This window comes from Vipera ursinii, assembly GCF_947247035.1.
Source record: "Vipera ursinii genome assembly, chromosome: 6".
NCBI lineage: Eukaryota > Metazoa > Chordata > Lepidosauria > Squamata > Viperidae > Vipera > Vipera ursinii.
The window spans coordinates 12,776,720-12,790,198 of NC_139515.1; the positions used below are offsets into that span (position 1 = coordinate 12,776,720).

The 13,479-nt window shown below is 40.9% G+C and overlaps 1 protein-coding gene across 1 annotated transcript in view; it reads left to right on the forward strand.

Annotated features, from left to right (window-relative positions):
• EFCAB6 (EF-hand calcium binding domain 6) overlaps positions 1-13,479 on the forward strand; it is a gene marked incomplete at its 5' end in the record, with an annotated part of 137,058 nt that overhangs the window by 103,503 nt on the left and 20,076 nt on the right. Inside the window, 3 exons of the mRNA XM_083366235.1 lie at positions 1,034-1,222; positions 6,121-6,276; positions 8,806-9,004. Coding sequence (XP_083222361.1) covers positions 1,034-1,222; positions 6,121-6,276; positions 8,806-9,004 — 544 coding nt within the window. The remainder of the gene's footprint in view (positions 1-1,033; positions 1,223-6,120; positions 6,277-8,805; positions 9,005-13,479) is intronic.

Consider the following 13,479-nt stretch of genomic DNA (forward strand, 5'->3'; position numbering starts at 1 on the left):
ATATTTGTTCTGAATATAATTTATCCATCTCCTCCAAACTGAAATGTATCTTTCCTGTGAATGATCTTTCAAATAAGCAGAAATCTTAGACATTTCTGCAAGATTCGAAACTTTAAACACCCATTCTTCTATAGTGGTCAAACTATCCTTCTTCCAATATTGTCCCACCAGTAACCGTGCTGCTGTTATCATGTTCAACATCAAGTTAGTTTCTTTAACATCACAGTCTACCACAATACCCAATAAAAACAAATGTGGAGAAAACTTTATCTTTCTCTTAAAAATCTTTTGAATGTTCCACCAAATTTTGATCCAAAAAGCTTTTATATTTCTACAAGTCCACCACATGTGAAAATAGGTAGCTTCTAAACTACCAGCTCTTTAAAGCTCTTTTGCTTTTTTATGTTGTCATACATTATTATTATTATTATTTGCATTTGCTGCCTGGTCTCACACGAGGCTACTCTAGGTAGCTCACAACAATAAAAAATGAAGAAACAAAAAAAGAAGTTGAAGCAAAGCAAGAGTAAAATAATAGAACAATAAAACAAGGAAAAAGAAAAATAAGAAAATATATCTAGATATGACTGGAATGCAGATCAGTGTGAAGGTTATTAGTTTAACAGTGAACAGCAAGACAAAACTGTCCCCTGTGGATATTATCTCCTTTCTTTATAATATTCCAGAGAAAAATAGTGATTATGCAAAGAGCACACTTAACAAATGGACCATGATCCATTTCTTATGGCAAGTCTTATATTCTCCTCCTCCATACTAATTTTGCAGTAAATATTCATAAGATGAAAATCAAATTGTGGTTGACTATATTTCCTAGAAATTGTTCCTATGACTATTATATAAAGCATTGTATCTTAGTGAAACATTTCCTTTTCTGATATAACTTGCATATTTTTCATGCAGCTGTGTAACACTGTTCCTAAACCAAGTATAGACAATTCAAGATTCTGTCATATAAAGGGCTAATAAAGCAATTAATAAACATACAACTTTGTCTTCTCTGAACTTTTAAAAGGTATGATCTGAATGCGAAAGGCTACCTTACTCATCAAGAATTCCTACAAAAAATGGGTGTGGAGAATATACCTCATGACAGTGGCTTGAATAAGCAGTTTTCAGCTGATAACTATCCACACTTTATGGAACATTACAAAAGAGAGGAAAAGAAACACATTGACATCAATGAAATCATAAATAAGATCAGGTAACTAATTTTCTTGATCACTATTCTTATATATATGAGTTGAAGATGAATGTGGACCAATTGGGTCATTTTATTGATTTTTGGAAGCCCCTTCAGATGGCTTTGTATGTTACTTTAATGGCGAAGCAAGTCATTATTATTTCCGTTGCTATTTCAGTCAGGGCAGCCACAGTATTTTATATTTTTTGGGTGCCTTCAATCAGTTTTTCATTCCTGGTGACTGCCTGGAAAACTGCCTGCAGTTTTCTTGGCAAGTTTTCCAGAAGTGCTTTACCATTGCCTGGTTCCTAGGACTGAGAAAGAGTGACTAGCTCAAGGTCATCCAATTGGATTCATGCTTTATCCTCTATACCAAGCTGGCTCTCATTTCATAGTTACTTAGAATAACAAACTCCAGTTTGCCAGTCCAGATATTGTGCACTATGTATAGGTTTGTATTTTCAGTTGACAGAAATCAATGCAGAGACATTTCCTTGGGAATAAGCCTTATTTTGCTGAAAAGGAGGTTAAAGTCAATCTATGTATACCATTAAAATTCCGATTCCTATAACCTTTTAACTGGAAGAAACTGTGCATTATAGAGCAAAACATTTTGAACCAAACTGCCTCAAATGAGCTAACTTACAGAATCTTTCCAAAATCCAGGAACCATGACTCCCATAGAAATGAAATTTGTATTGTGATTCAACATCAGCCTGAGGGTCCGGCAGCTGGGTCGGATGATTCTGAAGAGGAGGAGGAGGAGGAGGGGTTTGGAGAGCCTTTGGTGTCAGAGGGAGGTTCTGATGCACTTTCTCACAGTTCTCACAGGATGGGTGTGAACCCCAGCAAAGCCGCAGGCCCAGTTGGGGTGTTGGGGATAGTGGTTAAGAACTGTGCCGACCAAGTAGCAGGGGTCCTGACAAGGATCTGTAACATCTCCTTGCAAACGGCATGTGTACCATCATACTTGAAAGCAGCTACCATTGTCTCAGTCCCAAAGAAAACTGCAATTGAGTGCCTGAATGACTACAGACCTGTTGCATTAATGTCTGTAGTCATGAAATGCTTCGAAAGACTCGTTCTCCAACATCTTAGGACATGCCTCCCACTGGATTTCGACAAACATCAATTTGCCTACAGGGGGAACAGGTCGACAGACAATGCCATAGCTACTGCTTTACACTCTGTAGGAAGTCATCTTGAGAAACCTGGTAGCTATGTCAGGATGCTTTTTGTTGATTACAGCTCGGCTTTCAACACCATTTTGCCGAGCACTCTCATTGAAAAGCTAACTGACTTGAAATTTCCCCCCTCCATCTTCAATTGGATTCAAGACTTTCTCAGGGACCGGTTACAAACAGTGAGGGTTGGGTCTGCTTTATCCACCCCCCTGAAGCTTTGCACCGGCTCACCACAGGGCTGCGTGCTTAGCTCCTATGTGTACTCATTGTACACATATGATTGTGTATCATCCAACCCATCTACTGCAATAATTAAGTTCGCAGATGATACTACCGTAGTGGGTCTTATTACAGGTGGGGATGAGACAGCATACAGGGGGAGGTACAAAAACTATCCATATGGTGTTGCAACAACAACTTGCACCTGAACATCGGCAAGACGAAAGAGATAGTGCTAGACTTCTGGAGGAAAAAGGAGGAACCTGCCCCACTTTACCTCAGGGGGGCTGTGTGGAGAGAGTTTCCTCCTTTAAATTTCTGGGAGTCTACCTCTGTGAAGATCTTACCTGGAAAGTTAATACAACCCAGGTGGCCAGAAAGGCCCAACAGAGACTTCACTTTCTCAGGGTCTTGCGGAACAACAGGGTAGAACAACGGCTTATGACCCTCTTTTACCGGTCTACTATAGAGAGCGTCCTCTCATATGGTATTGTGGTTTGGTATGCTGGTCTGACAGCCGTGGATAGGAAAGCATTAGAGAGGGTGGTGAGCACAGCACAAGACATTGTGGGCTGTCCTCTGACACCACTGGATGATATCGCCAGGGCTCGCTGCCTTGGAAGAGTGAGGAAAATTCTCAGGGATGACTCACACCCTGGACGATATCTCTTTACTCTCCTACCATTGGGTAGGAGATATAGGAGTATAGCCAGCCATACCAACAGGCTGAAGAACAGCTTTTATCCATGGGCTGTTAGGTTTTGGAACGGGAAATAATTTTTTATAAACTTTATGCATGATTGACTTGCGAGGCCTGTGCGTTGTGCAATTAGCTCACATGGTGTAATAAGATGGAGGGTTTGTTGTCACTTTGAGTTGGGGGGAGACGAAGGGAGGCTCAGCCAATCTCAATGTATACATGATTGTACTTTGACAATAAAGGTTCATTCATTCATTCATGGTGCACTGCATGGTTTTGATTCCTCATGCTAACCTTCCCCTTATCCCAGCCCACCAATTTCCCCCTCCCCCGTTATGTAGGGGAAGCTGTCAGCAGCCAATGTGTAACATAGCAGAATGGCAGCTATGACACTCTTCTTTCTTCCAACCTCAAACCTGTCAGGAGAAAAAAAACCATTTAGTAAAAGATGCTTTCCTGGAAAGACAAAGGCCCATTAATGGCTATCACAACTTCCACCACTTTCCATTTCTGTCTCTCTCCTACTCACTAGTAGTCGGTATCCTCCCTTCTGATGCAAAGCCCATCCTCTGGCTAATACTATAAAATGGAATGCAGGTGTTTTAGAACTGTGCATCTGTAAATTAGAGCAGTGTTTCTCAAGCTTAGAAACTTTAAGATGTCTGGACTTCAAGTATGCTGGCTGGGGAATTCTGGGAGTTGATATCCAGACATCTTCAAGTTACTAAGCTTGAGAAATTTGAGAATTAGAGTGTCAGTCTTGGACTAAAGGCATTAAAGATCCTGTTTGTCTTGGGGAAGCCCAATATGAGGAGATCCCATGATTTTGTTTATTCCCATTGTTCCTACTGAATTTACAGTACTGAAATGAGCGTCAGTGCTACTATCAGCTTTCGGGCACTAGAGGCAGGTAGGCTGAGGCCATAGCATTATTTTTTAAATCATAACATCCATCACTTTCTCTGCTACAATGAAGTGTGATTATTCAACAGCACAAAGTAGAATTCACCACTGTTGTTTCTCATGTCTTTGATAATCTAGGGAAAAAGAAGTGTGGGAAAGATATAATAATAAAGTTATAATAATAAAGGCATTATTATAGCAGCCTCAGCTACTAATCCTATCTCTATGGTTTTATCAATCTCTACTTCATAACCAGAATGTCAAACTCATCATGTAACCATGCTGCCTAATAACCACTCTTGAGTTTTTTTATCTAACAATTATTTTTTAGACTTTCATCCATCTTTTTCACCTTTTATGGAACAGTGTATGTTGCCCTTTGGATGAAGTATATGAACTTTTAAATAGGGTGAAGCCTCTTGATTTACAATGGTTTTCTGGTCTCCTTCTAGAGAGTCATTGACTGGGTTATCAATGAGCAGACAGAGCAATATTTGAACAGACCATCTCTTTTTTTATTGCTAGAGTGTCCTTCTGTCAGGCCCTACCTTCTTAAAGGACTGTTATGTTGATGCCCATGTGACAGCTGTAAAAGCTGAGATATCCACCTATTTCCATTAGGTCATTGTTGATTTCAGAAAAGGCGTGGACAGCCACACTTCTCTGTGCATAAATGATTCACCTGTGGAGATGGTTACCAGCATCAAATTCCTGGGTTTGCAGCTAACGAGTAGGCTGGCTTAGTTGCTCAACAGTGAGAAACTGGTGAAGCGGGCACAGCACCACATGCATTTTCTGCATCGCATGAGAAAAGCACATCTTCCTTCCCCTGTCCTGACCACTTTCTACAGGGGAACGATTGAGAGCATCCTGCCACATAGCATCACAGTCTGGTTTGGAAGCATCACTGCTTCAGACAGGAAGGCAGTGCAGAGAGTGGTGAGGATGGCCGAAAAGATCATTGGCAGTTCCCTCCCCTCCATCCAGGACATAGCACAGAAGCATTGCTTGAGCAGGGTCCGTAAGATTGTCTGGGACACTACACATCTTCTTCACGACCTGTTTTCCTTGTTACCTTCTGGGAGGAGGCTTCATGGTATCTGTAGCAGAACATCCAGATTCAGGCATAGTTTCATTCCATACAGCATTAACCTTGTGAACTCTCAGGCTTCCTTCTTCCGTTATATATTCAAGTTGGACAGTATTTAATATTTTATTGTAATGTATATGTAGGGGTGTGGGTCCATACATATGTTGTATGTAGTATGTTTTTTGGGTGGTGTCATGTATGTGTCTCACTTTGAGAGCAAGCAACTAAATTTCATTTTTGATGTGTGCTGTGCCCACAGTAAAAAAATGACAATAAAGGTTATCTTATCTTACCTGCCCCAGTCTTTAGGTTGGCAAGGTTTCTAAACATGCTTTTGTGCGATGCACAAAGACTGTGAGGAAGAAAAACTGTTTTTCTGCACTTCTGGTGCTTTGAATGGTCTTCTCTGCATTCACATAACAAACCTTATCCTGCTTCCTCCTTCCCTATGCCCGTTTCTGCCAATACGATTTGTTTTTTCCATGCAATTCTGGGAAATGGAGGGGGAAAGCAGGAAACAAATTCAGGAGCACATATGCTGCTGGAGTGTGCTTTCTACTAAAAATCTCCATCAGCTCTGGAAGATTTTTAAGAAAGGCAGACTGACACAAAACCCAAATGGGCAATGTGTAGATAAGCATTTGGCGAGCCACCACCAGAAGCAAGCTTAGTTTCTTAATGGCTGAGCATATCCCATTCACGGAAGCTCGACCAGGCTTCCCAATTCACAAGGAATCTGCTGTAATGCATCTAAACTTTGTAGTTGAGGAAACAGAGCTTATTTTTAACGAGAAAATGTAACTGAAACTTGGCTTGCTTTCAGAGAGAAGTATCATGAGTTCTCCCAAGACTTCCACAGGGCCTTCTTGCAACAGGATAAGCATAAAGAAGGCTGCATATCGGTGGATAACCTACGTAAGATACTGGAAGACTTTCAATGTTGCCTTGGCTATGAACAGTACAGTGAACTTCTGTACAGGTTGTTATATTTGACACAGCTTATAATGGAATTAGACTTATTTAGAAAATAGACCATCTGTACAATCAGCAGACTAAGAACCTGGTCCAGACTACACTCATGATATCTGTATCTGGTAGATTTCACTGCATAGAAGAGTGTGTTTTTTTTTACCTTGCTAACTTGAAGATGTATGGACTTCAACTGCCAGAATTCCCCACACATCTTCAAATTGCCAGGGTTGAAAAACCCTGGCTTAAGAGAATTAGACCATCAGTTATTTGTTTTTGTATTATTATTTTTTTTGCCTTCCAACTCAATTATTAATCTACCAGTTTATTCATCTTTCATAAAAAGAACTGGAATATATTATTTCATTAATAGATTCACATATGCCATAGATATTGTGTAACTGTGCATACATTTATTACCTTTGTCTTAGAGACATATCTGCAGTTTCAGCAAATTGCTGAAATGGTGTTCAAGGCCTGCAACAAATTGAATATCTAAGAAAGTAGTCAAATTGCCTTCTAATTTAATTTCGTGACTGATTTTACACATACTGCACAAAAATTGAAGAAGGAAACAGTCCAAGTATTTGCGAAAGTTCCGGAGAGTATGCTTTTGCCTACTGTGGTTGGTCTGCTAAGAAATACTCTTTTTATTCCTCGTTTCCTGAGACCACACAGTAATAATAATCTATTCTTAAACTATTGTGCAAATACATGCATTTTGTATAGCAAAAGAACATGAAGCTTTTTGTGTGAGCCCAAGGACTCTGTAATAGTTAATTGAGGCAAACAACACAAAGGAACTGTTAAAAGTAAAATACACTTACCTTTCTAAGCTAAAGTAGGCTTAAAACAGCATAAATTATACAAGAATATGAGATTCAGGCAAATTTCATTCCCAAAGGAAAGGAGTGAAATTCCAAAGAAGCAACTTTTATAGTGCTTTTAGAAAAATGACTGGAAAGAGAAGCCAGACCTAAACAAAATCTTTTCACTTTACCTTAAATCAAGTGATTATGCTCCTTTGAATTAAGCTTGTAATAAGAATTTTTGCTGCATGCTCTTTTCCTCAAAGACTTTTTGATGATAAATACCTCCATTCATTGTAATTTTTTTTTGCAAAGTAGTCCTTTCCAGGCCAAAGAGAGCTTTTTCTCTCCACCACCCTGCCTTTAATAATAGAGCAGATTAGCATATGCATTTGGTTTTGTTACTCAAATGTTAATACCGACTTGGCAATTTATTCCTCCCACTGAAGTGTGTTGATTATTTCCTTTCCCACTGTTCCTCTGGTATTTGAGCCAGCTTGACACAGGCCTATGTAAGCATTGCAGCTGCAAGAGGCAAACACAATGCTCTCTAAGGGCTGTGGGGGGCGCAGAACTGCTGATATTGGGGGGTTCTACGTTTTGTTGCTTTTATCTTTTTTTTGCATTTTGGCACTGACTCTCAGTGAAAACCAAATAAACAAAAATATGCTGTTGGATTGCTGGTCAATGCAATCAACGTAGCCTAAGGAAAGAAGCGAACACAGTCTTGAGTGATGATGCCCTTAAGTCAAGTCTGCCTCCAGGAGAATACATGATATCCCCATAAAGGTTGGGGTATCATTTGGAGGTTATTTTTTTTCACCTCGAGCCTAAAGTTCTGGGATTCCCTGGTGGTGTCCCATCTGTATATTAACCAGGACCAGTCTTCTTGTTGCCAACAGTTATCAGAAAGCCAATTTCAGGGCCATGTATCTTAGATGGATTTCCCATCTATTATGGTGACTTGCACTTCTTGGATTTCACACTTCAGGAATGGGGTGTCTTGCCCAAGTGGTTCAAAGTCATGCAGTCAGCTTTCATGCCAAAGGGGGGGGGGGCTAGAACTCATAGTTTCTTGGTTTCTAGCCCAGCATCTTAGCCCCTACACCAACTTTTCTCAACCTCAGCATCTTCAAGATGTGCAGACTTCCACTCCCAGAATTCCCTAGCCAGAATGCAGAATTCTGGGAATTTGAAAATTGCACATCTTAAAGTTGCTGAGGTGAAGAAACATTGCCTTACACTAAACTGCTTAGCTTGTAAGCTGCCCTGAGTCTTTGGAGAAGGGCGGGATATAAATGGAATTAAAATAAAAAATAATAAAAATAAAACTGGCTCCCAGTTGAATGAACAACTTATCTTTGGAGCCAGCCTTTAGTCACTGAGATGCTATAGGTACTTAAGTTTAGATTCAATTCTTCCCATTTTCTCTAGGATTTTTATCCGCCATCATATTCCAGAAGATATGCAAGACAGAAATTCAAAAGCTAAACAATCAGATTAAATATATGCAAATAGATAATTGCTTATTTCCTAGTATTGTAGCCGAGCACGAAGAGAAACAAAAACAAAGCACAGCCTTCAGCTGGCAGGCAATAGATAAATATCATTGCCAGTGCTAGCTAGGCATTTTGCAGCCCTCAAACTATATCAGAACTGCTACTGCATTATTAACAATTATTTTAGAAATAATATTTAGGAAATCTTCAGTCTTATTTTTCCCTCCTCAGTTTAGGAATTCATATAGCGGAGAACAAGCTCTCGTATTTTGATTTTCTAAGAGCTATTGATGACCGTGCAGCATTCAAATACAAGAAAAGACATACTGTGCCCCCCGTACCACCAATCAGCTTTGTGCAACTCAGCATAGATGAAGCTATGGCTAAAATAAAAAAAATTGTTACGGATTCTTCTGATTTGCTGTACAAGGTGAGTACTGTGGTAATTGCTTCGGTGCTCACTGACCACATGGAGGAAGACAAAATTCTGTGATCCAATTTGTGTTTCAAGGAGACACCAAGCACACAGAAAACTCTGCCGAGGCAATGCATAAAAGGATTCCAGAAAAGGTCCCAAGAGTGTGGTGCCGGGTACAAGGTTGCGAGGTTTCTATTGCGTCTAAGAAGTAGATCTATTTCTCACCCTGTCGCAGGATGGTGCCTTCTCAGACATGGAACTCCCCACTGAATCTGGGACAAAAGGAATATTCATATCAGCTTTTCTTGGGGAAGACCACCCAAGGAGACAAAACCATGCCCATAAGACTATGAAAATACACATTACGTCTAAACAGTTGTTAGAGTAAATAACTTCAGCTTAAGGCCTGAATTTGTGGTGCTTATGATGTTCTGATCCTTTTGAGCCATTTCATTGCTAAGTTTCCCAGTTTATGAAAATCAATTTGGGGTGGGGAAGAGAACAAGTTTCTAATTCAGATTGTATCATGTTGAACCAAAAATTAAAAGTGATGACTCAGAGCCATTCCTCTTAGTTCAGTAAAGGGATGCTGTGTGTCTTGCATTTGGTCATTAGTCAAAAAATGGATGGAATCTGTCTGGAAAATCGGGAAGATTTTCTTCCCTTTGTTACAAGATAACATAAAATCTGAAAACTATGTTATACAAAGCATTTATTTACGGGAGCACCTGCTGCCGGCGTCAACTTCCCATCGCCCAGTGCGCTCCCACAGAGAGGGTCTCCTCAGGGTGCCGTCGGTCAGGGAGTGCCGGCTGGCGGCCCCCAGGGGGAGAGCATTCTCTGTGGGCGTGCTTGCCCTCTGGAATCAGCTGCCTGTGGAGCTCCGGATGGCTCCTGACCTTCGCTCTTTTCGCCGTGACCTGAAAACCTGGTTATTTGAGCTTGCTGGCCTGGACTGAGGGATTGGGGTTTTAAATTTCATAATTTAATCTACGATTGTTGCTAGAAAAACAAAACTTGTGTTTTATTAGAAATGGGTTTCACACTATAGATAAGAAACTAGAAAGCAGGTTCCCTTTTGGGTGTTTCCCCAGGACACCATCTGTTCACTCTGGGTGTTTCCCCAAGACTCTAGCTGTCCCCGAGTGAGTTAGAACATTGGGTGATTTCTTTGCTGTCCTTTCATGACCCAGCATTCAGAGGCCTGCAAGTGACCAGAGAAAGAGGGGCCATCTGGACACATTCACTGTCCCCTAAGTCCTGGTCATCAGGGCACCTTGGCATAAGAAGGGTAGGGGCAGAGTTAGGAAAGGCAGGCACACCCAATGTTTTCATTCTTCATTGTTTCCCATTGGCAAGACAGCTGGCTGCGCAGTGGACCAGCAGATGAGTCACTCAAGGGGCAGGAAGTGGAGCACGAGCTATTTCAGGTTGAGGGAGGCCTTGAGAGACCTGAAGCAAATGGGCTTGTGCCTGCACGAGACCTCCCAGGATCTCCCCCACTCCTGAGCTCCATTAATGACCTGTGCATTCGTTAAAATGAATGCATCAGGAAGAACTAGTTGTGTCTTGAAGCAAGTCGTTTAAGGTTGTCCCAACTTTAGATACCACTCTAATGGCAGAAAGTGAAGAAGAACTAAAGAGCCTTGTGTTACATGTGAAGAAGAGAGTGCAAAACTTGGGTTGAAACTTAACATTAAGAAAACCAAGATCATAGTATCCGGCCCTCTCAATTCTTGGCAAATAGATGGGGATGAAATGGAGGTAGTGACAGATTTTATTTTCCTGGGCTCCAAGATCACTGCAGATGGGGACTGTAGCCAAGAAATTAAAAGACGCTTGCTCCTGGGGAGGAAAGACATGGCAAATCTAGACAGCACACTAAAAAGCAGAGACATCACCCTGTCAACAAAAGTGCGTATAGTCAAGGCTATGGTCTTCCCAGTTGCAATGTATGGCAGTGAAAGCTGGACCATAAAAAAGGCCGAGCGCCAAAGAATTGAGGCCTTTGAACTGTGGTGCTGGAGAAGACTCCTGCGAGTCCCTTGGACTGCAAGACGATCAAACCGGTCAGTCCTAGAGGAGATCAACCCTGACTGCTCTTTAGAAGGCCAAATCCTGAAGCTAAAACTCAAATACTTTGGCCACCTAATGAGAAGGAAGGACTCACTGGAGAAGAGCTTAATGCTGGTAAAGATTGAGGGAAAGAGAAGAAGGGGATGACGGAGAAGGAGGTGGCTGGATGGAGTCACTGAAGCAATAGGTGTGAGCCTAGATGGACTCCAGCAGATGGTAGAGGACAGGAAGGCCTGGAGGAACGTTGTCCATAGGGTCGCGATGGGTCGGACACAACTTCGCAGCTAACAACAACAATAACTTTAGATCCTAATGGGCATGCTCAGTTATAGTCGCAACTTGAGGACTATCTGTATTCTCCCATAGGATTTGATGCAAGTCCATAGTAGTTATCCTCTGAATGATTTCCAGTTTGTTGATATTCTTTTCATAGAGTGATGCCCAGAACTGAAATCATCATTCCAAGTGTGACCAAGGCAGAGTAGAGAAGGAAAATTACTTCACATGGTCCCACAATAGCATTTGCCTTTATAGAGGTCCCATCATACCCATAACCAGCTTCTGATTTTTTTTTTAAAAAATAGCCTGATTCTTTCAGATGTGCTACTGCCAAGCTAGGGATCCTTCAGTCTGTGTTTATGCCTTACAGTTTTCATGTCAGACTCAACACTTTCCATTTCTCCCTGTTATATAGTTTTTTGTTTTGTTTCAATCCACTTTTTAAGTTTGTTTGACCTCTCCTCTAAACTTTAGTTAAGCCTTCTGGCTTTATATCATCAGCTGATGATACAAAGACCCTTACCCCTTCAGTTAAGACAGAATAAAAATATTGGTAGGATAGGGCATTCTACTCAATACTCACCTCAACCTGATGTGTGATTTGTGGTTGTGGTCATTCAGCCAATTATGAATTCATCAACAATACTAGCTTATATTTTACCATTTCATTCATGAAGGTATCAAATTATTTGCCAAGGCACCTCATGAGACTCTTTCATTTATTCAGCGAGCAACTCTGTCAAAAGGAATATAAGATTAGTTGCCATGATTTGTTTATGGCTCTTATTAAAGGTTGTACTCCTAACTAAGGGCTCACAAATATTCGGTTTAAAATCTGTTTGAGGAACTTGCGTAGAGCAGACATCAAGTGGATAGTTATGCAACTTCCCAGATCTTCATTCTTCTTCTTTTTGAAGATGGGGATCACATTTGTTGTTCTTCAGTCTTCTGGGACTTTTCAAAGATTACCAGATGCAGCTGGTCCTAGGGACTTGAGTTCATTTCCTTGTCTTTTCTGAGCTGCAATTCCATTCTGTAAGGAGGCTTGGTGGAGCAGTGGGCTAATGCCTCCTTAAGTAACACCAGCTGCCTGCAATTAGTGCAGGTTCGCATCCCACCAGGCTCATGGTTGACTCAGCCTTCCATCCTTCCGAGGTAGGTAAAATGAGGACCCAGATTGTTGGGGGCAATAAGCTGCCTTTGTAATAATGCCGCTTGGGGGGGGGCAAAAGCCCTAATAAACAGGCATATACATAGAATGAAGGCTATTTTATTTTATTTATTTTTATTTTAATCCCATTTATATCCCGCCCTTCTCCGAAGACTCAGGGCAGCTTACAATCTAAGCACAAATTAAATGTGCTTAGCAATAGCCTTCATTCTATGTATATGCCTGCTTTATTAGGGCTTCCCCCCCAGCGGCATTATTACAAAGTCAGCTTATTGCTATTGCTAAGCACATTGATTTGTGCTTAAATTGTAAGCTGCCCTGAGTCTTCGGAGAAGGGCGGGATATAAATGGGATTAAAATAAAAAAATAAAAAAATCTTACTTTCAGGCACTTTTGGGTCTTCAACCAGTTCCTTCTTGTTGGTGAGAGTTAGGTCCAAGACAATGGTCCTCCCCACTTATTTCTTCCTCCATCTTTTAACAAAGAAATTTGTTAGCAAGGAAAAGTGGAATTTATTGGACCCATGACTTTTGGCAGACAACATTTTACAGATTTTCCCCATCCTGTACTTCAGTCACTGGCATAGGAGGCTTGGTCTACCTGGATGGAATAAATTCCCACAACAATATCCCTTTTGCTCCCATTTAATGACACACAGGATTTTTTATTTATTTATAAGCCACAGAATAGTTCAGTAATTTGTTTTCATATTCTAATATTTCTTTAAGTCCCCAATATATATGTATATATGTTTGTATGTATATGGCTGTACATTATTAGGGCTGTGTAAGTTTTCAAAGGGAAGCTTGCTTCAACCAAGATTCATTTAGAGGCCTTCAAAATGGTATGGAGTTGCTTGGCGTTCTCCTTCAGGCAAAAGTCCTCTTCAATGAGTTCCACACAAAAAGATTGAAAAGTGGGAGCCGATGTGGTGCCACGCAGACTAGGCAGTTTCAGCAAA